General features: G+C 49.1%; 1 protein-coding gene across 7 annotated transcripts in view; it reads left to right on the top strand.

The window, feature by feature from the left end:
- The first annotated feature begins 22425 nt into the window (after window positions 1-22425).
- The window catches only part of trim9 (tripartite motif containing 9), a 137294-nt gene continuing 132441 nt past the window's right edge, over window positions 22426-27278 (top strand). For 3 of the 7 annotated variants that reach the window (XM_038778530.1, XM_038778548.1, XM_038778503.1), the window contains exon 1: window positions 22428-23347. In XM_038778530.1, the coding sequence (XP_038634458.1) occupies window positions 22571-23347 (777 nt within the window). In that variant the 5' untranslated portion in view covers window positions 22428-22570. Of the gene's footprint in view, window positions 23348-27278 lie in introns of all 7 variants that reach the window. The other 4 variants (XM_038778557.1, XM_038778521.1, XM_038778537.1 and 1 more) reach the window with 3 other exon arrangements.

Here is a 27278-nt window from a genome sequence, read left to right as displayed (position 1 = left end):
TAAATCCCGTTGTCTTCTCATCTTGGTGTCCATGAAGCCCAAAAAGCCAGTCCACAAACCACTAAAGTCAGATATCCTAGTTAAAGCAGCTGATAATGAGCATGTTAAATTTTTTGTCAACAGGCCAGTCCTATGTGTTACGGCCCCCTCAGAGGCCATGGACTATGTACCATCTAGTTCCCCATGACTATCACTGAGTATGAAGTCCCCTGGTAAAACAGGGCGGGGTTGCCCCTTAACAAGGGGAAACTTTACTGTATAAAAACCCTGACTTGGGTGCAGGTCAGGGGAAGTGGCCATTTGGGGTGAGGAGAGTTAGTTGTGTTAGTTATGTGCACCAAAATAAGCATGAGTTCATTTTATCTTACCGTGCGTTCCTGTGTCTCTTTGTTAAATTCTACACCTTTGAGATTCCCCCATCCTCCAGATTGCACTGGGATTAAAGGTTAAAATCAGTGGGTTGCTGCTGATTTCCCGACATGTTGACAATTTCAGCCATTTTAAAGATATCCAATTGTAAACCGACTTCCTGCACCCACCAATTCGAGAGATATGAGCTGAATTTCAATGCAATTGGTCCGCACGTACACAGCAGGGAGGCTTGTTGGGAACCCATCTGTCCAAAACACAGACTAGAACTGAGTGATGACATTAGCACCCTGCATTTCCTGGCCAATTAGAGAGGGTGGACGCAAGGGCATGCTGCATTTGTCAAATGAAGTATTTCTAATTGAGGAGACCCTTGGCACAGCTTAGAATGGCTGAACTGGACATGGATTCCGAAGGTTGCAACAACTACAGGAATCAAGAGGAGACCCACCCACCAAGTCTCTCACTCTTAGCTGGATGTCCTGTGGGATCTGAGGAGAGGTGATGTTTGCAAAGGAAGGGATGATTAAGCCAGCCTCTCGAACAAAGCAAGAGGGGCTGGAAGAGGTCAGGGATGTGAGCAACAGTTCCATGGTTTCTCTGATCTGGAAACAGTGCACAGGGGATCAAGAACCTCTGGACTGGGTGAAGCACTGAACACGAGTGAGGGTAAAGGCCTGGGAGTGGAGGAGGGAGAGTGCATTCTCCATGGAGGTAGAGAAGCAACTATCCTTGGAAAAGGAGACTTGGGACCCAGATCTCAAGGCCTCAATTTTCAAAAGAATTTTGATTAGTAAGCATTGACATTGTGTGTCGGCAGTGGAAGAAATTTCAATGCAGATGGTGGATAAATGAAAGTGTCTACATCCTGCATCTTCAACATATTACAGGAAGTTTCCCTCAAACTGAGAACACTGTGGAGACTGTGACATCCCTAGAGATTTCTGCAGCATGAAGACACAAAAGGAACACCTTCTAAGGATATTGGTGCTTGCGTGAATGGCACCAACTACTGCTTCAATAAATGTATTGTTTTGACAATTCCTCCTCTCCATGTTGGTGGGGTTTCCTCGATGGAGGATGGTCTATGGTTTCCAGTGTTGATGGGGCCGGTGCAGTGCCTCTGATGTGGCTGGAAAGGGGTGAGATCTGTTGTGTAGCTAGTCTTGGCATGGAGTGGGTATCCTTGGTTTACTGGCTCCATTATGAGAATTTACAATGCCAAGCCATGTTTTGTATTGAGGATGGATCCTGTTGCTCCCCTTTGCTCCCCTCATTCTTGACTTAGATGTCTTCAGAGGTTTTGAATGTGTAGTTTTTTCATTTCTTGTCTTGTTGGAGTGTGGAAGGAGTTGGCGCCATGGCGTCATGTGCTCATGGTTATATTCTAGTATCCTATAACACGAACTCCTGGCCAGCATTTGCATTCTGGATGAGCAGCATGAAGATCTTTCAGAATTAACAGTTGACCTCCTGCAACTCTCGTGCCCCACAGGAGGACACTGTCTGCAATGCTCAGTTCCGACTTCTTGATTGAAAAAACCTTCAACTCCACTGGAAGCTGTCACCGTGGTCCACTGGATAAAACCAAACATCACACCTTTGCTCACACTGGATCGTATTGCATCCAGTCTCGGTTGCAAGTAGCCTTAACGGACAAAGTGTCTATGAAGTTGAGGGCTGCCATGATTTAATTGGCCGTGGGTGGATCCACCGAGACTATGGGCAAGGGGAGACGCCTCAACATGTCAGCATTCGCAATGGACGTGTCCGGACAGTGTTCAAATGAATACTGGTACACAGCCAATGGTAGAGCCCACTTTTGGATATGGGCTGATGTAAAAACTGCTGAAAAACTGCCTCAAGGTTTTTCAGGTGTTAGCCCTCCGTTGCCCCCATGATTAACACATTGTCAAGATAGACAGCAACGCACAGGAGAGCTTGTCATATACCCTCCATGACTCGTTAAAACAGTGCGCAAGCTGAAGAGAAGCTGAATGGAAGTTGTGTATGGTCGTAAAAGCCTGAATTGGTGTTGATTATAGCGTATTTTCTTGAGGCCTCCTGCAGTTTGAGCTGCAAATAAGCATTGCTCATATCCAATTTTGTAAATGTGGAACCACCTGCCAGTGTGGCGTGTAGGTCTTCGATACGAGGGAGTGGGTATCGTTCCAAACTTGAAGCTGTATCTATGGTTAATTTGTAATCGCCGCAGCGGTGGGCAGTCCTATCCGGTTTCATCGCCGGAACTACTGCCACCACCCAGTCAGCAAAACCAGCCAAATGATCCCAAAGCTTTCTAATCGCTGCAGCTTGGCTTCAATCTTGCCCACACTCGCATAGGGGACTGGTCGAGCACAACAAAAATGATGCTGGGCCTGCGCATCTACTTGAATTTTCGCTACAGCCCCCTTAATTTCTCCAAGGCCGGGCCCAAAAACATTGGGGAATTTCTGTAGCACCACACATAAGCTGCCTTTTTCGACTTTGAGGATACGTTGCCAGTCAAGCTGCAAATGGTGCAGCCAATCTCGACCTAGCAGGTTGGGACCATCCCCCTGCACCATGATGAGGGGAAGACTCAATGATTGAGGTCTGTAAACCACCTGGTCGAGCGCGGAAACCACAATCGACAAACGCTTCCCGTAGCAAGGCGGGCAGCCGAATTAGCCAACAACAATCCACTCATTCTGTGTCAGATCCGGTCGAACACGTGGTCATAGAATCATAGAATCCCTACAGTGTAGAAGGAGGCTATTCAGCCCATTGAGTCTGCACCAACCCTTCGAATGAGCACCCCATCCTTGTCCAGTTCCCCCTATCCCCACAACATAACCTGCACATCCCGAGACACTAAGAGGTAATTTAAAGCAGCCAATACACCTAACCTACACATCTTTGGACTGTGGGAGGAAACTGGAGCACCCGGAGGAAACCCACGCAGACATTGGGAGAACGTACAAACTCCACACAGACAGTGACCCATGGCCAGAATTGAACCCGGGTCTCTGACATTGTGAGGCAGCAGTGCTACCCACTGTGCTACCGGGCTGCCCGGTACCACTGAAATGGCAGCACCGTATCAAATTCCATCTGATTAAGAGGCCATTGACTCATACGGAGATGTGAATAAGGGCTACTCATAGGGCAGCCACACAGTTCAGCTGCATTTCTGACTCAGCTTCTTCAGGGTCGTCTAAATGAAGGGCCCACGTCTGCCTCCTCCAAAGCAGTCAGGGCCCTGTCCCTCACACTGCCAGCAGCTTTGGCAACTTCGACATCCACACCTCACAGAGGGCGGAGTTGGCCACTCTCATATCCGGAGAGGGCATGTGCCGTGGCCTCGGGCCTCGAGACTTTGGACCTGCTGCATCACGGCGATCCATTCTAGTTGCAGAAAGGCGGTGAGGGAGGTGTCGACGAACGGCATTAACCTCCATTCCTTTGAGCTCCTGTGCCCCGAGTGGCACTCTCCGGTGAAAGAGAAATCTGCAAAGGAACATTAGTAGAGCTTCACATGGGAGCCTTTTTTATATGTTGAGATTGTTAATACTGCAAACCAAGCGGTCATGAAGCATTTCCGCAAACACAGCCCAATAATCACAATACTCTGTGATTTTCCACAACCGGGAAACATACTGACACCCGGTCAGACCTTTCCGTCATATTAAATCTGTACCGTTACACAATGATGGACGGTGTTGGGTTGAAATGATTCCCCACCAGTGTGATGAGCTGGTCGAATGCTATTGTTTCGGGTGTTGCTGGAAATGTGAGGCCCTTAATTACGCCGAATGTGTGCGCACCACAGGCCGTCGATAATATTACAGTCTGGTGCTCAGTATCAGCTATGTTGTTGGCACGAAAAAAGTATCATAAAGGTTACGCGTACCATGTGAGAGTGCCTTTAAGAAATAGGTGTTTATAAATGGGTGTGTCTATAAGTATCTGTAGTGAGAGTATGTTTAAGAAATGGGTGTTTATTACTGCAGTGATGTCAGAGAGTGGGTGGAGCTGGGCTGTCTGTCAGCTTTTTACTTTTGTTTTTTAGCAGGCTGCAGACTGTGTTTTAGTTTTGTTTTCAGTGTTGGAGCTAAAGCCAGACCAAGCAGGTTTATTGCTGTTCTCTCTGCCATCAAAAGACTATCTCTTGATCATTTGGTGAATTCAGAATTATAAATGTTCTCAGAAGTGAATGTAAACCTAATGTGCTTCTGTTAAAAGGGGTTTGTTAAGTCTTCTGGATGTTAAAAAGGAAAGCTTAAAGATTTTCTTAGTGTTGTAGTCTTTGGGGGTTGTATTTGAATTAATGGTTGCTAAGATGTTCACCGAATGTTTTAAAAAGGTTAACTTGAGTTCATAGAATAAACATTGTTTTGCTTTAAAAAATACTTTTCCATTTCTGCTGTACAAACCTGTAGAGTGGGCCGTGTGCTTCCCATACCACAATCTATTAAAAGTTGTGGGTCAGGTGAACTCCATGATACACTTTGGGGTTCTCTAAACCCTGGCCCATAACAGTACTGATTCCACAACTCAATCACAGGGTTAAAAGCATCCAACCAATTGAACAAAGGCATAGTGAACACTCAACGTCGTACCTCAGACTCAAGTGAAGCAAAGTCACAGAGAGATGGCGTAGGCGGCAGAGTAGCACATTGACTGTTCCAGTTAATCTTTGTCACCAGTTTAATAAAGGCAGGGGCGTCAGACAAGTTTATTTATAATACGTACTATTTACAAAGGGGCCCGGTCGGACTTTACCAGGTCATCTCTCTCTCTGTCGGTCGGTTCCTATCTGGCCGACCTTATATACACATGGTAACAGCCCCCGTAGTTAGCAGGAGAGCTCACACTTATTGAGCTACATAGGGAAAACAATCAACTCAATCCTGTGTGTTCCGTGCAGGTTATTATAATTGGATTATGGTGAATCTGAGGAGTTAGTTCTGGCAGTTCTTGCTCTTCTGCTTGCTCATTTATTTTCAGACCTGGCAAAGTGTTCGGAGCGTTACCTATAGTCCTCTTAGTTTTTATGTCTTGCAGGCTAGTGGCTGTTACGTTGGAAGGTGGGCCTTGGTGGTACGGACAAACGAATATCGATTTTAGTTGTTTTTTGGGTGGCCGTGTTCTTTTCTTGTTTTGATGGTCTCAGTGAGTGAGGGGGTGGGTCCCGCAGTTCCAGGGGAGCAAGCTGACCCTCTCCCCAAGGGCTGCCTGCTCTGGTCTGGGCCTGGAGAAGAGTTCAAATTGCACTGTAAAAGTTATCCAAATTCCCCTTAGTAGAGGGGTTCTCGCGTATTGTTTTTCTTCTTCTGTCATTCTGACTTTAAGCTATGAGTCTGATGTAGGTTTAAATTGTTGCTTGCATCCTGTTTCAGTGCAGACGTGTCGTTTATCTGTGGGGGCTTACTGATTGGGATTTTGTCCCTGATTCATCTGGTTCTGTTGTTCTTAATGCTGTTATGACTGTTGTTTTGGGCTGTACCTGTTGTATATTGACACATGTAGGTGTTTTTTTGCTTGTTCTGTGCGAATTTGTGTAAAAAAAAAGAAAAACTCCAATGAGCAGACGTTTAAGAGAAACCTCTTTCTTTGGCCAAGGTTTTGATCATTGCCCTAATATCTCTTTATGTAAATTAGTGTCCTGTCCTGTTTTATAATGCTCCTGTGAGGCCCCTTGGGACATTTTATTATGTTAAAGGTGCTACATAAATACAAGCTGTTATTGTTAATAAAAAAAAGTTACATCTTTAAAGTGTTTGCTTTTCTATATGTTTGAGCCTTAATCGGATTTTGGACCCCACCATCAACACAGAAAACATTCCTAAAGCTATTCCAACTGTGCCCGCCATCTGTACGCCCACGGGTGACACCTGTATCACTTGTTTTTCAAGTGCTGCCTGCAGAGAAAACCTCCACTGCTCTATGATAGTGCACAGCTGAGTGACTGAACTCACAACACCATCAAACTGATTTGCATCATGTTCTACACTTGGGCCAAGTAACTGACTCCCCCATTCACGTTTATGGAATATTTTTCTATTTTGTAACTGGTCCTGTGAGGTGGAAATGATAAAGTAACTTGGCAGGATCAATAACCATTCTGGAATTTTGCACAGCACACCCTTTCCCTTTTTTGTCCCCATAAGGCAGTCTCTTTCTCTCCTGTTACCCACGCGTCGCTTTGCACTGTCACATCAAACTCACTGATACTTCGAATACTGCATCTATCCAAGCAAGTGCCTGTTTCACACAATGTGGATGACCCAGGAGACAAAGGTGAGACCTGAACTCCCAGAGGATTGACTTGAGATTACCCCACACCTGGGGTAAACACAGAACCTAAACCGCACTGTAAATCTGTGCCAGTGCACAGGGGGGATCAAATAGCTCTGGAACAAAGGGCAGGATGAAGAGAATGTGAGAGAGAGAGAGGAGAAAGGGGGAGGGAGGAGAAAGGGGGAGGGAAGAGAAAGTGGGCGGGAGGAGAAAGAGGCCCAGGGGGTGGGGAGGCAGAAATATTCCAAATTCCTGCTTATTTCCTCAGACTCTTCAAAAGGTTGTTTCTCCCCAGGATTAGAAAAGGTGCCTTGATAATTCACAGCGCAGAACCCTTTCTGCGCTGTGAATTATAAAGGCAGAACCCAGAAGCTTTGCCAAAGGTTTTTCCCTCTCCGCGCGTTTTTCCTGTTGTTGTGAAACTGACCTGAAATCGCAGAGGCTGAAGCTGAAATAGACAAATCCAGACACATCTCCCACCCCGGGATCCCAGCATTTCCCTCTGCATTCTAACCAGGCAATATTCCTGGGTTTAGGCAGATTGCAATATACTCACCAAAGCCCTGCTCTCAGCCAGAGGACGGACGGGACTCCGTCTCTCTGTCTCTCTCTCTCTGTCTGTTCCCACAATCTCCCTCTCTCTCTGTCTCTCTCTCAAACAAAGACAAGGCAGCTGGGAGGAAGGGGAACCTTGAGGAAGATCTGCTGATGCCCCCATCCAATGGATGCCCGGGGCCAACGCACCGTCGCCCCCCCCCTCTGCACGCTGCTGCACCCCCCCACCACCCCCACCCCTATCCCTACCCCCCGCCCCTACCCCTACCCCCCACCCCCCACCCCTCTCCAGCGCCGCTACCCCCCCTCCAGCGCCGCTACCCCCCCTCCAGCGCCGCTACCCCCCCTTCCCTTCCCTTCCCTTCCCCCCTCCAACACGCCACTTCCGCAGTGGCTGAAACTGACGCGTACAGCGTCACTCCGCTGCTGGCCCTTTCGGGACGGGAGATTTAGGGCCTAAAAGCAGGCCCCGATGCCGGAGTCACCAGCGCCGCTTTTGCCCCGCCCGCCGGTAATGGGCGTCACGTAAGTCTTCGGTGAATTTCGCCCATTGTCATTGATGGGCACATAAGCGTTTCCATACAATTTGCTGCTGCATTTAAAGTACATTAAGTGCTTCATGGCAGAGGACAAGCGTTGCTTTTAAACTGATGAATATCAAAAATAATCATACTTTGAAAGATACGAAGGGCTGCATTTTAATGTTTGAGCATGCTCGCAGCGGGAGAGGTTCAGCAGGTCAGAGATCTGCAAATTCAAGCAATGGGTTTTTAAATGACTCTTTAACTACTAACTAGAATCCTGCTTCCAGGTTTCCCAACCATTTAAGGTGGGTGGGCATGATCACAACCCGCACCTGACTGACAAAGCTTCTATATGTAAAAGGACGTCAGCAAGGGACAAAATACAAGTGATAAGTGAGAAGTGATGGAGTCACAATTTGGGAAGGCTGCCCGGGGGTTTTCCAAAGCAACTTTGGACGTCATGCCTTGGCCCGCAGAGATATTTTGTTCCCAACAGACGTGAGTAAGAAGCCTGGCTCAGATGTGGCTAGAAGTGGCTGAGGAAGTCACAGCAGGAATATGCTTCTTCGCTCATGGATACCGCGCAGAAAGAGGTTCAATGGCCTCATCGGGACATGAAAGGTTAATGATATGCTGCCACATTCAAGTACAAACCCACTCACTGACTTTTCCTGCACAGCACACCTTGCTGTCAAGGCACCTCCTCCATCCCTCTCTGACCAGCCACTCACCATCATCTAATTGTCATCTCACAATCATCCTTACTCAGTTGGCATTTCATCCTCTCAATTTATTCCAATTCTCACACTCATAATTCTCTCCTTTCGTTCCTTGCATGAACATGCAGAACACCAGGGAGATGTACAGTACTGGCAGGTGGCCCTCCAGTTGTAGTCTTCCTGTCAGTTGTAGAGGACGGCGACGAACTGAAGATAAGCAGTATCTTGACGTGCATGGCCATTGGCAATAGAGTGATGTGGGGCGCGATTTAACCACCGTGCCATGCCTGGCACAGCGCTCCGGGTGAAAAGGGGGAAAGGACAAAAGTGAGATTTGTGTCAGGAGTTCCGGATCTCGCCCAAAAATGGCAAGAATATCATTAACCCTCATTTACATCCACTTCAATCTCATTAGCGAGATTGTAATCGAATGAGGGGCTTTGTGTCTGTTAGGCCATCAAGCCATCTTTAAATATTGTAGAGACCCATAACAGGGGCAACTACAGCTGTAGCCTGTATGTCTTACCAAACACTCCCAGGACAGAGCTCTTCTGTGTCTTAAATCCTGACAGTCAATTTCACTCCCTTTGACTGTGAGCAGACCCTAGGTTCACAGCTGAAGGCTATTTCAAATGTGGACTTAGCCTTGTGAGTTGTGAGAGTATTTCACACTCCTCAACTTTCAAGTGCCTTCTCGAGGCACACATGCCAAGTCTCCGAAGATGATTAGTGTACAGCATGTCAAGCAAACTTTGTTGCCTGAATAGTGTGCCTGAACTCTAGGAGCATCAGCACCATAGAGGCAGCTGTCAACAATCAAATACTAAAGAGCAGGGCTTTAGCATTGTGGATCTTCTCACAACCAAATGTGTGGATCAGGGGAGGGTCCCGAGTACGGTCTCCATAATGTTCCCGGCAGAGGCCTGGGGCCTAGGGGCTCCTAATGTGGCCAGGATGGAATGTGGAGGGCAAGGTTTTCCAGCACAACTGGCTTTCTGGATGGTACTCTGAGAGAAGATGGGACAGATAGGGTGGGGGAGGCTTGGGGGATTTAGGGTCCCGGGATGAAAGCCCTAATTGATTGTCTGTCTCTCCAATTCCTTCCAGATATAAAAATATTTGCTGGTGTCGATCCCGCAGAGGCTGCCCTCGTGTTGCTGGTGGTAGCCAAAGCGGGCAGAGACCGGAGAAGGCAGCAGCGATGACGCAGGCTGGAGGCTGCACCCCGTGTGCATGGGGCTGCAGCGCACCCTGAAGACCCGGCCACCCATCAGGTTGATGAGGGATTCAGAGGGGGAGGCCAGCAATGGTCCAAGGTGTACAGGCGTCATTGATCATTCAATGAGCTGACGGACACCATGTGTCGCAGAAGACTGCGTCTCAGCAGGGAGACAGTGCGGCACCTGTGCCATGTCCCCGTGGACTTGGCACCCCGTGGAGGAGGACACCCGGTCCCGGTGGCTGTGAAGGTCACCGCAGCCCTCAACATTTATGCCAACAGATCATTTCAGGGAGGGGCCCTGTGTGGGATGCCACAATCTACAGCCCACAGGTGCATCCGGGAGGTGACAGATGCTCTATATGCTCAGGTATCCAACTATATTACCTTCAACCTGGAGCACGCCCACCAAGATTTTTAAACAATAATATTTAGTTAAAGATTTTACAGATAACATACACGATCCAAACTACAGCACAGCTCTGAAAATGTTTCAAACATGGTACATTTGTAGTACTAATAACATAAAAGTTCAGAGAAAAAAAAGAAACAAGCAACAGCAGCTGCATCCAATCCTCCCTGTAAACCCCCTCGGCCCACAACCAAACCCAAAGTACCCTCCCTAACAGCTGATGGTAATTAACTCTTTAAAGTATGAGGTAAGTACTTTACTGAGATAAATACTACCACCTCAGGTAGAATCCCTCTACCGATCCCCTAACGGTATACTTGACTTTTTCCAGGTATAAAAAAGTCCATAAGGTTACCTAACCAGGCCGAAGCACGAGTTGGAGTGGAAGCTCTCCATCCCAGCAGAACTCCCCTTCGGACTATCAGCGAAGAAAAGGCAAGAGCATCTTCCTTCAACCCTGTCCGTAGCCCCGGCAAATCCGATACTCCAAAAAGGCCATCAATGGATTAATGTTAAGAACCACTGATACGGTGCTAAAGAAGGAGAAGGAGATGGTAAAGAAGTGTACCATCTTTGGACAAGACCAGAACATGTGGTTATGATTGGCGGGCCCACGAGGTCACCGCTCACACCTGTCCTCCACTTCCGCAAAAAACCCGCCCATCCCAGTTTTGGTTAGTTGAGCTCTGTGTACCACTGAGTTCGATCAGGCTGAGCCATGCGCAAAAGGAGGTGGAATGTACCCCACAAAGGGCTTCATTCCACACACCGTCATCTAGGATGAGTCCCAACTCTTTCTCCCATTTCGCCTTCACCCAAACAAGCGACGCAGATTCCAATGAGTTGGTCTACTCGTAGGTACGAGATTTTCCCTCCCAACCCTTGCCAACCGTAACATTTCCTCCAACAGGGAGGACTGCGGAGCTGATGGGAAAGCAGGGCAAGACCCACGAACTAAGTCGCGCAATTTAAAGTATCAGAACAGGTGTGCCACTGATGTTGGGATTCTGCTGAAAATCCCTCCCATTTGGCGAACTGTCCCTCCATAAAAAGGTCTCTTCAAACATTCTAGCCCCTTCCATACCTTCGAGGTCAAATCCAAACCCGATGGCACTAGTAAATAGTTACAGCATATAGGGCTGATAATGACATGGCATTCGGCTTGTAACGTTGTCTGAGCTGCAATATCTTCAAAGTAGAAATCACCACCTGGTTCGAGGTATACTTCATTGGAGAGAATGGGAATGGAGCTGTCGCTTGAGCCCAGAGGCTTTGATCCCTTAACCGATCTTGCCTCCACCCTTCCCCATATGGTATCCAATTCCCTATACCACCCCAACACCTTCTCCACATTGTCCCCCCCCCCCCCAGTAATACTTGAGGAAATTGGGTAGTGCCCAGCCCCCGAGTGCCGGCCCCTCTGGAGGTACACCCTGCGAATATTTGGTGGCTTACCCGCCCATAGGAAGGAATTCAGTAGCTTTTTCGCCTTCGCAAAGAAAGATTCAGCAAGAAAAATAGGGAGGCATTGCAACAAAAATAGGAACCTCAGCAGAATATTCATCTTGATCATCTGGACTCCACCCACTGGGGTCAATTGGAGGCTACCGCACCGCTTCAAATTCGGAATCCACTCTACCCAACAGACATGTAAAGTTTACCTTATGAATCCTAAGCCAATCATGTGGCACTTAGATCCCAGATACCCGAAGCTACCTCTGGCCCGGTAGAAAGGTAGTTGCCCAGAGTAGCTCCCCTCCCTAGGGGATTAACTGGAAAATATTCACTCTTTCCCAGGTTTAATTTAATCTGAAAAGGGGCCAAAGATCCGCAGCAGCTTCATAATCTCGTCGATAGAGGAGACCGGATCCGTGAGATACAAGAGCAGGTCATCAGCACATAGAAACACCCTGGGGTGGATTCTCCGATTTTGAGGCTAGGTGCCGATGCCGGGCGGGAATTATGCCGTTTTATGATGCTAAAATCGGCGCTGAATCCTCATCGATCCTGGGACCAGTAAGGAGCTAGCAGACAATCCGGGTAAAACTCCGAGCTCCCATGACAAAATCGGCTGGGTCCGTGCCGCGCACGCTCATGGCAACAACCTGCAGTGGTCGTGCAGTAAAACATGGCGGCGGCTGTGCGCAGATCTGACCTGCCAAATACTGCCCCCCTGGCCACCCCTGGCCACCCCCCACCAGTCCACACAGCCCTCGTTGGAAGCCCCCCCACCCGGCCAGCAGCATGGCTCCTGGCCGACTGTGGCGGTGCTGGACACAGTCCGCAGCCGCCACGCTGGGTTCCCAACCGCTGAGACCACACGTCCCCCATGCGGCCGGGAACTCGGCCCATCGGGGACAGAGCATCAGGGGAGGGCGTTCAGATGATGCGCCAACGCTGTGCGGTGTGCGACGCGATTATGCCATTTCGGAGGGGGCGGAGAATAGAAAACCAGCGTCAAACCGGCGCCACCCCTCAATTTGGGCATCGGAAGGGATTCCCCACCCGATTATGATATAGCTGTCGGGCAACAGAGAATCCCGCCCCCCATTCTCCTTCCGCTCCCATTTATTCATCTCCATCCCCCGGAAGACCTCAGTGCTTTTGCAAGGTGTTCTAGCACCAGGGAAAAAAGGAGTGGCGACAATGGACACTCCTGTCTTGAACCCCTGTTCAGTGGAAAGTATCCTGAGCTTGTCGCATTAGTGCAAACACTAGCCATGGGTGCCCTATACAGAAGCTGCGCCGATGAAATGAACTTGTGCTTGAATCTATACCTCCCAAGCACCTCAATGAGATACTCCCACTTAACCTGTCAAATGCTTTCTCCCTGTCCATAGATATAATCACCTCTGGCTCAGAGGCCGAAGAAGGCAAGAGAACAACGTTCAGATCCCACCGTATATTAGCTGACAGTTGCCACCCCTTCACAAATCTTGTCTGGTCTTCTGCAACTAGACTCAGGACACATGGTTCTAAATGCAGTGTCAACACCTTAGCCAATACCTTGGCATCATATTCAGCAGCGAAATGGGTCTGTAAGAACCACATTCTGTGAGGTCCTTATCTTTCTTTAAGGTGAGGGAGATGGAGGCCTGTGTAAGTGTATCAGGCAGGTAACTCGAGCTAAAGCGTTGGTAAACATATCGACCATTAATGGCACCAGCTGGTCTCAAAATATTTTGTAAAACTCAGCGGGATATCCAACAGGACCCGAAGCCTTACAAGTTTGCATTACAGGCCCACCAAGATTCCAAGGCTACAGGATTCTCCACCATCACTTGGATGCCCCAGATCCAGGGGACAATATATGCCACACATGTCCCCCTGTGTGCACTGGGGTATCACAGGGTGCCACAGAATGGAAGGGGTTCTACTCCCTGAATGTTCAGATCATGTGCAACCACCGACTTTGCATCGTGCATATGTGTGCTCGCTACCCAGAGAGTGTGCATGACAGCTACATCCTGGAGCACTCGGAGACCCCAGGTGTATTCGAGGTCCACCCCAGGATGATGGGTTGGCTCATGGGAGACAAAGGATACCCACTGAGGTCATGGCTGATGATGCCATTGTGGAGGCCTGAGACCGAGGCAGAGACTCGATATAATAAAGCCCACATTGCCACCCAAGCTGTCATTGAGCGGTGCATCAAACTGCTGAAAATGCGGTTCCGCTGCCAGGAGTGCTCTGGTGGTACACTGCACCCCCAAGTGTCTCCTGTTTTGTGGTGGTCTGCTGTGCCCTCCACAACCTGCACAGCAGCGGAGCGACATGCTAGAGGAGGAGGAGGGACATGTGGCGCATCCAACCACCCGGTTCCACCCTCAAAGGGTCTGTGCAACATCACTTCAGGGCTATGGGCCTGTGTTGGCACTGTCAGTTGTTCACTCTACAAGGCAGGAGAGTGATGAAAACTCACTGCGAGGAGGAGGCAGACCAGTAGGGGCTGGAGGACGAGCCCAAGGAGGAGCCGGAGGATGAAGGACAGGCGGCGGCAAGGGTCCGCCATGTCAAGGGGACCAGGAAGGCCTTCATCAACTCCAGATTTTCATAAAAGGAGGCTACGTCCATCAGCTCAACACCACCAAATTCCCCCCACCCCCCATTTCCCTCCTTCGGCCCTCCCCACAATCCCCTTTCCCCCCTATTTCCCTCCTCCCCCTCTCCCCCCGGTCCCCCTCCTCCCCGAACCCCATTCCTCCCCCCACTTCCCACACCACCCCCCTATCACACCGCCACCTACCCGATCACCCGATTCCACCCTCAAAGGGTCTGAGTAACATCACTCCAGGGTGATGAGCCTGTGTCGGCACTGTCAGTGAGTCACTATAAAAGGCAGGAGAGTGATGATCACTCACTGTGAGGTAAGCTCTGGTGGTCCACAGTTTCTGCAAATGTCTGACTCCTGCCTTTCTGCTGACAGTGCGCTCACACCCATCCTCTGAACAGGGTGTGCAACAGGGGGCTTTTGATATTGGACCACTGTGCCCGGGGGCAGGGGATGGTGGGAGCAAAGGACAGCAGGGGTGAGGGTGCAAGCAGGCCTGCTGTGAAGATTAACGTGAGAGAAGCTTCACATGTATAGGGTGTTACATGTTTTAAAATTTACATTTGACATTTCCATTCCCCCTGGCTATAGATAGTGACCCCCCCTCAGTGCCTCTCACTCTTGATCTTTTGTGGTCTAATGCTATGCCTATGTGTGTCCCCAGGATCACATCAGAGGGGGAGCCAGCCTGCTGTTTTCAGTGCCCTGTGGATCTTTGATGCCCTTGGAGTCCTCTGGAGGCCCTCGGCCAACTTACTGGTATCACCGTGCCACCTTGTCCTGCCCACTATCCTTGAGATGCGCTGGCGTCAGGGGCAGAGAGGGGGGGGGGGGGATTCGAAAGAACTGGAGACCGCTGTTGTCTCTGTGATGGCACTTCTCAGATTGGCCTCTAGCGCTTCCTCCTCCCTGACGGTGCCCGTACAGCTCAGGGAGCACCATGGGATGGAGGGGCAGCTGGAGTGAGCTCCAGAAGCCTCTGGGTCATTTGGCTCTGCCAGTCCTGGAGGCTCCCCATCATCTACACCATGCTATTGACGCCTTCAGCGATGCTCCTCAGCGACTGGGCCACACTCTGGGATGCCTGGGCAATGTCCATCTGCATCTGGGACATGTCCCTCATCGACTGGGACAAGGTGTCGAGGCCCTCACCCATGGTTGTCACAGACTGAGCTATGCGTTGGGCGCCACCACTCAAGCCGCGGACGTCGTGCTCCAGGTTTTCCACCGTGGTCCCCATCTTAGCAGTGCTGGCTTTAATGCCACGCATTGTGGGCGCTATCTCCTGCACCTGAAGCTTTTGACACTCCTCCAATCGACTTTGAAATCATTGGAATGTCGCTAATATTCTCTCCTGAATGTCACGGCTGTGTCCTATCATCTACATCAGTTCTGGGACAATCTTTTCCACAGGATCGGCTTCTGATGGGAACCCTGCTGAGTTCTGGGATGCAGGAGACCTCCAACTGCTGCCTCCCTTGGATGTTCCTGCCTCCACCTGATGTGCATCAGCAAATGTGTGGTGCTCACCAGACTGTGCCCCAGAAGCCTGTCCACTAATGTCACCCACCAAGGTGTGCGTGTCTGTGCTGTTGGAAGGTGGGGGTGATAGCTGTGATGCTTCGATGGTGGTCTTCTCAGAGCTCTTCTCTGAGGTGGTCCCCTTGGGTGGCGGGGAGGGGCAGGAACAGCACCAGAGGGTACGGCCTCATCAGATGGAGATCCTGCGAGACAATGGACATGTGGTCAATGAAAAGGAAGAATCATTTTCTCTGACATGAACAATTTACTTGAGAGAGGTCATCTGGGTGAAGGGGCAGTGGACCCTAACCTCTGCGGCACAGGCAAACCTCGCTGTCAGTGACTGCTCTCTCCTCCAACAGCCCTGTGATTTCCAGGGCCCATTCCTCATAGGGGTTGAGGCATCAGATCTCTGGCATCCCACCCCCATCTTGGCCCTTTCCCGCTTATTATGGGCTCTCTTCTCCCGCGAGGTCAAGAGAGGGCAGTGTGAGCTGCACGCTTGAAGGATCAGGGGGTCTATTGCAGGTGGCATGTGTGGGCACCACACCTGGATACGTAGGGGTTGTGCTGGTGAGTGCCAGCCACTGCCACTGCCTCCCAGGTGGCATTGCTGACCCTGCTGCTGCTCCTCAGACCTCTTCGGGGGAACAGAGTGGCCCGCCTTTCATCCACAGTGTCGAGAAGCCTGGCCAGGTCGGCATCGCCAAAGTGTGAAGCAGGTTTGCGTGCTGCCATGTTTGTGTGTTGACTGGAAGTGAATGGTAAGGCAGCATTGAAAACCAGTTCCCTCTTGTTAGCGGTGAGACGCTGAGCCACCTAGATTAAAACAAATTTAACTGGAAGATGCTCATCTAAAACAGAGACTTTTATCCTTTTACTTTTTGTATTATTCTTTGTATTACATTAAACTTTCCTCTCTGTTTGTGTGACTTACGTTTGTGTTGAGGGTGGGGTGAGTTTAAGAAGGGGGGCTTAGGAATTAGCTAATCGTTAACCAGTTGTATCTGCTTCCAATGTAATTATGGTTATTATTATTAATAAAAATTAATTGTGTTTAAATTTACAACCCTGGTGCCTGTAGTTATTGGGCAGAAAAAGACTAAAGACTTTGGGTATTTTCTAAGAATTAATAGTTAATTTCAATTGTGTTGCGATGACAGGTCAAGTGGGGCTGGAATTGACTGTGCACTAACTCAGGCGTGGTAACAACAGAATATAAAAAAAGCAAAGAATGACTAAAAGATTGATATGGGAGGAAAATTAGAGTATGAGTGAAAGCTAGCTTGAAATATAAAGTAATACAGCAAGAGCTTAATATGTAGATATATTTAAAAAAAAGAGTTACCTAAGTGAGCTTTGGTCCTGTAGAAAGTGAATCTGTGGATAAATAATAGAAAATAAGGTAATGGCAGATGAACTAAACATGTATTTCCATCGGTCTTCACTGTAGATAATGCTGGTTACATTCTAGAAATACCTATAAATCAGGAAATGGAGGCAGGGAAGAACCCCAAAAAAATGCACTCACTGGGGAAGTGATACACAAAGCAGATTTTTGCAACATTTGAATTTCACCCTGGGGACTTAAAAGCGTGAGATAGTAGATACGTTGGATTACATTTTCCGAAATTCCCCAGATTTGTGGAAGGTCCCATTAGATTGAAAAATAACAAATGTAAGTCCTTTATTCAACAAGGGAGGGAGGCAGAAAGCAGAAACGACAAGCCTGTTAGCTTAAATCCGCCATAGGGAAAACGTTGGAAACCATTATTAAAGAAGTTATAGCAGGGCATTTTGAAAAAAATTAGAAAAAGGTAATCAGGCAGAGTCAATGTGGTTTTGTGAAAGGGAAATCATGTTTAATCATCTTGTTGGGTTTCTTTGAATAAGTAACAAGGACTGTGGATATACTGTATTGTACTTAGATTTCCAGTAGGCATTTGATAAGATGCCTCGTCAAAGGTTATTATGGAAAATAAAAGCTCATGATGCAAGAGTAACATATTGGCATGGATAGAAGATTAGCTAGCAAGCAGGAAATGGTGAGTAGGCATAAATGGGTAATTTTCCGATTGGCAAGATGTGGTCTTTCGAAGGGTCGGTGCAGACTTGATGGGACGAATGGCCTCCTTCGACACTGTAAGGATTCTATGAGATGTTCTATGAGATTTACTGAATGATGTGCCACAGGGATTAGTGCTGGGGCCTCAACATTTTACAATTTATATAAATGACTTGGAAGAAGGGTTTGAAGATATGGGGCGGAATTCATCAATCCCGCCCCCGCCGTGTCCCGGATTCTCCGCCCCCCGAGATTCGGCGAGGGCGGGAATTGCACTGCGCCAGTCGGCGGGCACCCCGCGGCGATTCTCTGGCCCGCAATGGGCCGAAGTCCCGCCGCTGACAGGCCTTTCCTGCCGGCGTGGTTTAAACCACCTACCTGACCAGCGGGAGTGACGGCGCGAGCGGGTTCCGGTATCCTGGGGGGGGCGCGGGCCGATCTGACCCCGGGGGACCCCACGGTGGCCTGGCCCGCGATCGGGGCCCACCGATCGGTGGGCGGGTCTGTGCCGTGGGGGTACTCTTTTTCTTCCGCCCCGCCATGGCCTTCACCATGGCGGAGGCGGAAGAGACCCCCTCCCCTGCACATGCACCGGTATGACATCAGCAGCCGCTGACGCACCGGCGCATGCGCGGACATACGCCAGCCGGCAAAGTCCTTTCGGCCCCAGCTGGCGTGGCGCCAAAGGCCATTCACGCCAGCCGGTGGAGTGAGAACCACTCCGGCGCGGGCCTAGCTCCTCAATGTGAGGGCTTGGCCCCTAAAGGTGCGGAGTTCTGCACCTTTGGGGGCAGCCCGACACCGGAGTGGTTCACGCCACTCCAACATGCCGGGACCCTCCGCCCCGCCGGGTAGGAGAGAATACCAGCCCTGGTTGCTATATTTGCTAATGACACAAAAATAGGTACAAAATTAAGTTATGAGAAGGACATAGGAGGCTACAAAGGGATAGGTAAGTGAAGTGAGTGGACAAAGATCTGGCAAATGGAGTATAATGTGGAAAATGTAAAATTGCCCATTTTGGCAGGAAAAATAAAATAGAAGCATATTTTCGAAATGGTGAGAGAATGCAGAGCCCTGACCTGCAGAGGGAATCCGAGAACGTGAGTCGCAACAGGCTAGTTTTTGTTATGGTACTGGACTAGACCCCAATTTATGTTAGGAAACCTGAAGAGACCCCAACAATTTTTCAATTTGTAAAACTGTGAGGATAGAATACTTCACTCCACGAGTGATTCCACTGACAAATAGGGATATTTTATATTAAAACAAGCTTGATGATTAATACAGGAGTAACCACATTAACATAGAGAAAATAGCTTTTCGATTAACAATTAAACAATTCTTAAAATAAAGCGAAACACTTCAGCTATTAATTTATACCTTCTCTACTCAAATTAAGCAAAACCCATACAGGTCAAAAGCCACTTGTAAATAAAGTTAGCAAACAAAGAGATATTTGCTGTACTATTGTGTAGAGATTTCTTGGAAAAACTGCTTGGAGAGTTAGAGACCATTTCAAGAACAGCTTGCAAATCATTCTGTCTTTGTCAGACTCAAAAAATCCAACAGCAAAAACTGCTTGCTGCAGACTGGGTTCCTCCCATTAATTACATTATCTCTATCCACTCAGATCCGACAACTTGCTTACCTAAGTCTAAATACAATGGGCAGGATTCTACCACAACTGGCCGGATGTCCTGGCGCCAAGAGTGGCGTGAACTACTCCGGCGTCGGGCTAACCGGAAGGTGTGGAATCCTCTGCACTTCTGGGAGCTAGGCCAGCGCCGGAGGGGTTGGCGCCGCACCACCCGGCGCCAAAGGGCTGGCGCCAGTTGGCGTATGCGCAGAACTGTCAGCGTGGTTCCGCGCATGCGCAGACCGGTCGGCGTGTTTCCTGCGCATGCGCAGGGGGTTCTTCTTCGCGCCGGCCATGGCAGAGCCCTATAGAGGCCGGCGCGGAAGGAAAGAGTGCCCCCATGGCACAGGCCCGCCCACAGATCTGAAGGCCCCGATTGTTGTGCCAGACCACCGTGGGGGCCACTCCCCTGGGCCGGATCCCCCCGCGCCCCTTCCCCCCCCCCCCCCGAGGACTCACCTAGCCAGCCTACAAGACAGGTCCCGCTGTGATGAACCATGTCCCTTTGACGCCAGCGGGACTGGCCAGGAAACGATGGACGCTTGGTCCATCAGGGCCCGGAGAATTGCCGGGGGGGGGGGGGGGACCGCTGCCAACGGCTCCTGACTGGCACGGCGTAAACCCTGCACCCACCCGAGAACCGGCGCTGGAGAATACGGTAGCCGGTGTCGGAGCGGGAGTCGTGCCGCACCCCCCCCCAGGGATTCTCCGACCCGGGGGGGGGGGGGGGGGGGGAGGAGAACCCTGCCCCATGTCTCAAATTATCTACCCCTAGGGAACCATCCAAATAATACAATATTCCATTAACCCTGTAAAGTCACCATAATTCCAGATGACCAAAAGGCTGCTTTCTACTTTGAGGGGTGAGCTGGCTGATGGTGATTTGATCTGAGGTAGGCCTTTATGAATACCTTAGCCGGTACAGAATTGAACCTGCACTATTGGCCCCACTCTGGGGAAACGAGTACATGGTTTGAATGAATGATTATCTCACCTTTATGGCATCTTAATTGCAGCCTTAGCAGACACACAGACCGGCTACCTTAACCTAGGTTTTTTAGTAGCATTACTGCAACATAGTACAATTTTATAAAAATGTCCTATATTCATCACAATATGTGAGTGCAGCAAGTAATTAGGAAGGCTAATAGAATTTTATTGTTTATTGCGATGAGAATTGAATATAAAAGGTGAAAGGTTATGCTTCAGTTATACAGGGCATTGATGAGACCACACTTGGGGAATTGTGTATGGTATTGTTTCCTTATTTAAGGAAGGATATAAATGCATTGGAAGCAGTTCAGAGGTTTGCAAATGGGTGGGTTGTATCCATTGGCATGTAAAAGAGTAAGGGGTGACTTGATTGAAACATGTAAGATCCGAAGGGGTTTTGACAGGGTAGATGTGGACAGGATGTTTCCTCTTGTCGGACAATAGAGAACTAGGGGTCGCTGTTTAAAAATAAGGGGTCGTCCATTTAAGACAGAGATTTGGAGAGTTATTTTCTCTCAGAAGGCCATGAATCTTTGGAACTCCATTCCTCAAAAGGCGGTGGAAGCAAAGTAAAGTTTTACAACGGAACAAGAGGCCCTTTGTCCTATTGTGTCTGCATCTGCCATCAAGCACCTATCTTTTCTAATCCCATTTTCCAGCACTTGGTCCATAGCCCTGCATACTTTGGTGTTTCAAGTACTCATCTAAATGCTTATTAAATGTTGTGAGGGTTCCCACCTCTACCATCCTTTCACGTAGTGAGTTCCAGATTCCCAGCACCCACTGGGTGAAAAGAGCTTTCCTCAAATCTCCTCCAAAACTCCTGCTCTTCACCTTAAATCTATGCCTCCTGGTTATTGACCCCTCGAATAGGGGGAAAGGTTTTTTCCTATCTAGCCTATCTATGTCCCTCATAATCTTATACATCTCGATCAGTCACCCTCCTCAACTTTCTCGACTCTAAGGAAAACAACCCCAGCCCAACCAGCCTCTCTTCAGAGCTGAAATGCTCCACCTCAAGCAACATCCTGGTGAATCACCTCTGCATCTTTTCTTGTACTATCAATGTGACAACCGAACCTGCCCACAGTACTCTAGCCGTAACCTAACAAGTGTCTTATACAGCTCCATCATAACCTCCCTGCTCTTATATTCTATGCCTTGGCTAACAAAGGCAAGTATCCCATATGCTTTCTTAACCACCTTATCTACCTCTCCTGCTTCCTTCAGGGGTCTTTGGACATGCACATCAAGGTCCCTCTGGTCTTCTTTACTTCCTAGTGTCCTACCATTCATTGTGTATTCCCTTGCCTTGTTAGTCCTCCCAAAATGCATCACCTCATGCATTAGGGTTAAATTCCATTTGCCATCTGACCGGTCTGTCTATCTCATCCTGTAATCTAAGGCATCCCTCCCCACTATTTATCTTACCACCAATTTTTGTGTCATCTGCAAATTACTGATCATACCCCACATTCACATCCAGTCTTTGAATGATTTCCAGGCAGGGGTAGATAGATTCTTGATAAGCAAGGAGTTGAAAGATTGGGAGGGGGGGCGGTGTGGGCAGGAATACGACATTGAGGTGAAAATCGGGTCAGGCGCGATTTTATTGAATGGTGGAGCAGGCTGGAGGGGCCGAGTGACCTACTCCCGCTCCTAATTTGTATGTTGGTATGTACATAAGAATTTTTAGATGTTTTGCAATCAAGGAAAACGTTTTGCCCAGGTATGGTTCATTATCAAGAATAGGTGTTACTCTTCTTGAAATCCAACACAGAGATGAAAATGCTGCAATTGCAATGATAAATGCGCAAAGCACTGTGCACGGAATACGTGGCGTTGTTTCACGCGTATTCTTAAATGTCGAATATTGATCATCATCTAATGTACATAACCCCGAACTCATGAAAACAGTTGCATCCTGCGATCTCTGTATATGTGAACGGCAGGATGCTTATATAACGGCGCCGTGCCCCCCCCCCCCCCTTTGACGAAAGCAGCAGCCCCCATCCCTGTGATTGACAGCCCTGGTTGGAACCTGGCCCGGATAGAGCGGCCAATCGGAGCGGCGCGTGCCGGCTCTTGGGGCGGGATGGAGGAGCTGCTGGGAACCCACAGCATCAACCTTCACGCAGCATCCAGATTGAGCTCTCCGCTGAATCGAGGAGAAGGAAGGGGGGGTCTCCACACAAGCTCTATCTGCAGCTGACTCCCGGCGATGGAGGAGATGGAAGAAGAGCTGAAATGCCCGGTGTGCGGGGCTTTTTACCGCGAGCCCATCATTCTGCCCTGTTCCCACAACCTGTGCATGGCCTGCGCCCGCAACATCCTGGTGCAGACGCCCGAAGCCGAGTCGCCCCCGAGCCGCGCCTCGGGCTCCGACTATGACTACCTGGACCTGGACAAGATGAGCCTGTACAGCGAGGCGGACAGCGGCTACGGCTCGTACGCCGGCTTTGCCAGCGCCCCCACCACCCCGTGCCAGCGCTCCCCGAACGGGGTGAGGGTCTTCCCGCCCTCGCCGGCCGTGCCACCCCGCAACTCGTGCATCACCTGCCCGCAGTGCCACCGCAGCCTGATCCTGGACGAGCGGGGGCTGCGCGGCTTCGCCAAGAACCGGGTGCTGGAGGGGATCATCGACCGCTACCAGCAGGGCCGGGCCGTGGCCCTCAAGTGCCAGCTGTGCGAGAAGTCGCCCCGGGAGGCCGCGGTCATGTGCGAGCAGTGCGACGTCTTCTACTGCGAGGCTTGCCGCCTGCGGTGCCACCCCCCGCGGGGGCCGCTCGTCAAGCACCGCCTGGTGCCGCCGGCCCAGGGCAGGATCTGCCGGAGGCTGAGCCCGCGCAAAATCTCCACCTGCACCGACCACGAGCTGGAGAACCACAGCATGTACTGTGTGAACTGCAAGACTCCCGTCTGCTACCAGTGCCTGGAGGAAGGCAAACACTCCAGCCATGAAGTGAAGGCGCTGGGGGCCATGTGGAAACTTCACAAGGTGAGCATTCAAATGGCAGTAACCACCCCCCCCCCCCCCCCCCCACCAATCTCCTCCCCCCCCACCAATCTCCTCCCCCCCCAATCTCCCCGGGTTGCAGCTTCGGGTCATCGAGGTATGCAAAAAAAGACACATGAATTTGGTGAGTCGGAATTGGCTATGGTGCCCTCTGCATGATCATCCAGTAACATCTTGACACCTCTCATGTACGTGAGCGACGTATAGCAAACCGAGTGACAGAGCAAGCGGGTCACTGATTTCCATTTGTAATGAATGCATACTCGGGATTGTCCACTGCCATCAAGAATTGTTTTTCCTCCTTGCATCCTAGTTATGTTGCTTTTTTTCTCCCTGTTTGGCGCTTGCTGTCCTCAGCGGCTGCATGCAAGCCAATAAAACATTTGCGTTTTACTGTAACCCAGTTGAGCATATGAAATGAAAATGAAAATTGCTTATTGTCACAAGTAGGCTTCAAATGAAGTTACTGTGAAAAGCCCCTAGTCACCACATTCCCATGCCAGTTCTGGAAAGCTGGTATGGGAATTGAACCTGCGCTGCTGGCCTTGTTTTGCTTTACAGGCCAGCTGTTTAGCCCACTGTGCTAAACCAGTGTCAGCTGATTTAGAGACAAAAAATATTTCCCAAAGAAATGGACCTAATCTCACTGAACCTCATGCACTGTAAATTCCACGGATGTCAATTTGTTTGCTGCACGGATTGACCAGTTTGTCTCCCAAATGACTTTCCATTGGTGCTCCTTTTTGATGCATCTAGCTAGCCATATAACTTCTACCCATTTCCGTCTTCTACCGACAGCTTTATTATCAGCTTTTGAACAGTACGCTTGAAAAGCAATTTGATTTAAGTGCTGCAGTTGATTGTACTGCAGGTGGTAGGAGTGCATCTCAATTGCCAGAGAACGTCAGTAAAAAAAATAATAGGCATGACTTCACTAATTGGGTCTTACTTTCATTACATTTGACTAAGTTCGTTTTGTTTCAGTTATATCAATAATAAGCTATTTCAAGGATGGGAAGTGGTCCACATCAACAGCATGTGAACAAGTTGAGAGTGCAGATAAATGAAATTACTCTTCCTTCATTCTCTTACCTAATTATTTAAGCTAAGGAAGCTGTTTTAATGTAGAAAGAGGCTTGGGTATTTTTTTTGTCCCTTTTGAGTATTCCATCGTTAACTGCAATTCATGCTCACTCCACACAATCTGCACTCTGTCCTCTGATTACCTAATATTTATGAACTTGGAAGAAATAAATTGCATACCTACAGTTCCACCATCAGCTTTTTACTTGCTGTCAGATTTCAGATGCTTGGTAAAACTGTTAATTGTGTTTGATTTATTTTATTGTCAAGGGAGCTTTTCTTTACACTTTTTTTTCTTTTTAAAAAAAAAGTTTCTGTTCACTACTTTTCTGGAATGCTTAATGTTTTTGTTATTGAAATCTCTGACTCTATTTATGCAATTTAGCAGATGGTCTCATTTCTATTAGTTGCTATTACCAACATGTGCTTGGAGCACAGCAAAGAAAGTGTGGTTCTGCTTTCCCAACCCCCTCTGCACCTTCTGACCTGTATTGTTCACAGCCATCAGCTGTAAGCTAATAAGAAGAATCAGATTTTCTTGGTTCATTCTTGGCAGCTCTGTGGAGGTTAGTTTCATTCCATCAGCCTCCTGTTGCTATTCATTTCGCACAGTATAGGAAACAAGACAATGGCTCCATAGTATGAGGCAGCTCAGTTCGAGCTGGTTTTGATAAATGTTTCCATTTTGAAGCATTTCTTCCAATTTCAGTACCAGGTATTCCTATTTCACTTTTGCATTCAATCCCAGTTTAAACATAAATACAATGTTAAAATTTAGTCAAATGATAGGATTGTTTATTAAATATGTATTTTTCTGTAGTAAGTTTGTAATTGTTTTAGTGCTGCTAATTTTTATTTATGGGATATGAGCTTTGCTGGCAAGGCGAGCATTGATTGCCTATCCCTGATGGAAGACACCTTGACTCCCATTCATTTGGCATTGGAGACAACCAACAAAACAGTAAAGGCACATGGGGTCATGCTAAAAGGCATTGAGATGGCCCTTTCGAGCCATAGTGACCAGATTGTCTTTCTGAAAGCCGAGATGTCTCTTATAGCTGCTACGAATTAATCGCTGAAAGCCAGAGTGAATGATTTGGACATTTGTTCCGGGAGGCAAAGCACCTGGGACTGGATTCCCTGTAGTCCGATGCTGAAATGGGGATCTGTGATTGGGCGGAGAATGGCTTCTGATGCTGGATCCGGGGCTGGCGCCAGTTTGATGCCAGTCCACGATGCTCCACCTCCTCCAAATCGGCGTCATCAGCCCGCCCGCAATACTCTGCCCCCGATGGGCTGAGTTCCTGACGGCGCGGGCCACATGTGGTCTCAGCCGTCGGGAACCCGGCATGCCGGCTGCGGATAGCGTCCAGCACCCCCACACTTATCTGGGATCCATGCTGCTGCCTGGGGGCTTCTGCGAGGACTGTAGGGAGTGGTGGGGGGTAGACAGGGAGTGGGCTGTGGGGTCGGCGTGGGATAGGGTTTAAGCACAGCTGGAGCCATGGTTCCCAGCATGACCAGTGCAGGCCGTCCGTCTTGTGCATATGCAGCCCGGGACCCAGAGATTCTCCGGCCGTTTTCTGCGCGATATGTGGCCGTTTCACACGCGCCAGTGCTAGCCCCTCACCGGTATTGGAATCGATGAGGGGTTCACAGCGATTTTCCCATCATGAAACTCTCACGGATTCTACATTCGCGCGGGCACTTAGCCTCAGGAATGGAGAATTCCGCCCCTGGAATTTGGGACTGCCAGAGGGGATGGAAGGCCCAACGTCCGGAGTATTTTGCGGAGATGTTTGGGAACATAGTGGAGAAGGGTGAACCCACATTCTCTCCCTAGTTGGACAGAGCCCATTGGACACTCCCAACAGAAGTCTTTTCCGACGAACCATCATGAAGTTTCATAGCTTCAAAGAAAAAGAGTGGGTCCTGAGATGGGCGAGGGAGGATCGCGACTACAAATTGGAAGGACATGCCATCGGGTTTTAGCAGGATGTGGGAGCGGAGCTGGCGAAGAAGGAGGGCTGCGTTCAACAAAGCCAAGGCTGCCCTATAGTACGGTTTGGGATGGTTTACCTGGCGCAGCTAAAAGTGACTTGAAGGAAAAGACTATTAATTTGATGCGTGGGAGAGGTGGATTCCTTTGTTAAGAAGCATGAGCGATTGACATTTTTGGATATTGAGGATGGGCACGTTGATTTGTTTGGGATCCTTACTCGGGGGTTGCATTTTTCAGTTCTTGTCGGGGTTGAATATGTTGCAAGTTGGGCTTAAGTCTGGAGTTTGGTTTTATGTGTTTTTGTTCTCACTGTTGTGGAATTATACCGCTCCGTGTTGGAGTACTATGTTGAAGAAGGCTTTTATATTTTGTTCTTTTTTTTGTAGTCATTTTTCTTCTCACTAAGTGGGAGCTTCCTTGCCAGCCCAAGTTAGCTAACGGAGCGGTGTTGAGGGGTTGACTACAGCTCATTATAGTAGTTCTCTTTTAGATAATGAGATTTTTGGTTTTGTTTTGTTTGGGATTAGTTTATTAGAAATAGGTTTTAGTTTATGTTTGCATGCTGTTTTCTGGATACATATTTGGGCCTGGTAGTGTCTGAAGATGAGGATGAGACCGTGGGGTGTAGGGGTAGTTTGCTGACGGTGAATGCAGATTTTTCTTTGCTTTAATCTTGTTAGTGGGTTTGGTGTCCATCTTGGGTGGGCCTGGTTAATGTACTTTCTGTGTAACTGTTGGGTAATTCCTCTTGGTGGAAATGGCTGACTCCGGATTGTGGGGGGTGGGCAAAGCAGCAGAGGCTGGTGGACTCCATTCTTGACCGGATCA

This window comes from Scyliorhinus canicula, chromosome 2 (assembly GCF_902713615.1).
Source record: "Scyliorhinus canicula chromosome 2, sScyCan1.1, whole genome shotgun sequence".
In the NCBI taxonomy this organism is placed as follows: Eukaryota; Metazoa; Chordata; class Chondrichthyes; order Carcharhiniformes; family Scyliorhinidae; genus Scyliorhinus; species Scyliorhinus canicula.
This window is presented reverse-complemented; position numbering and strand designations above follow the sequence as displayed.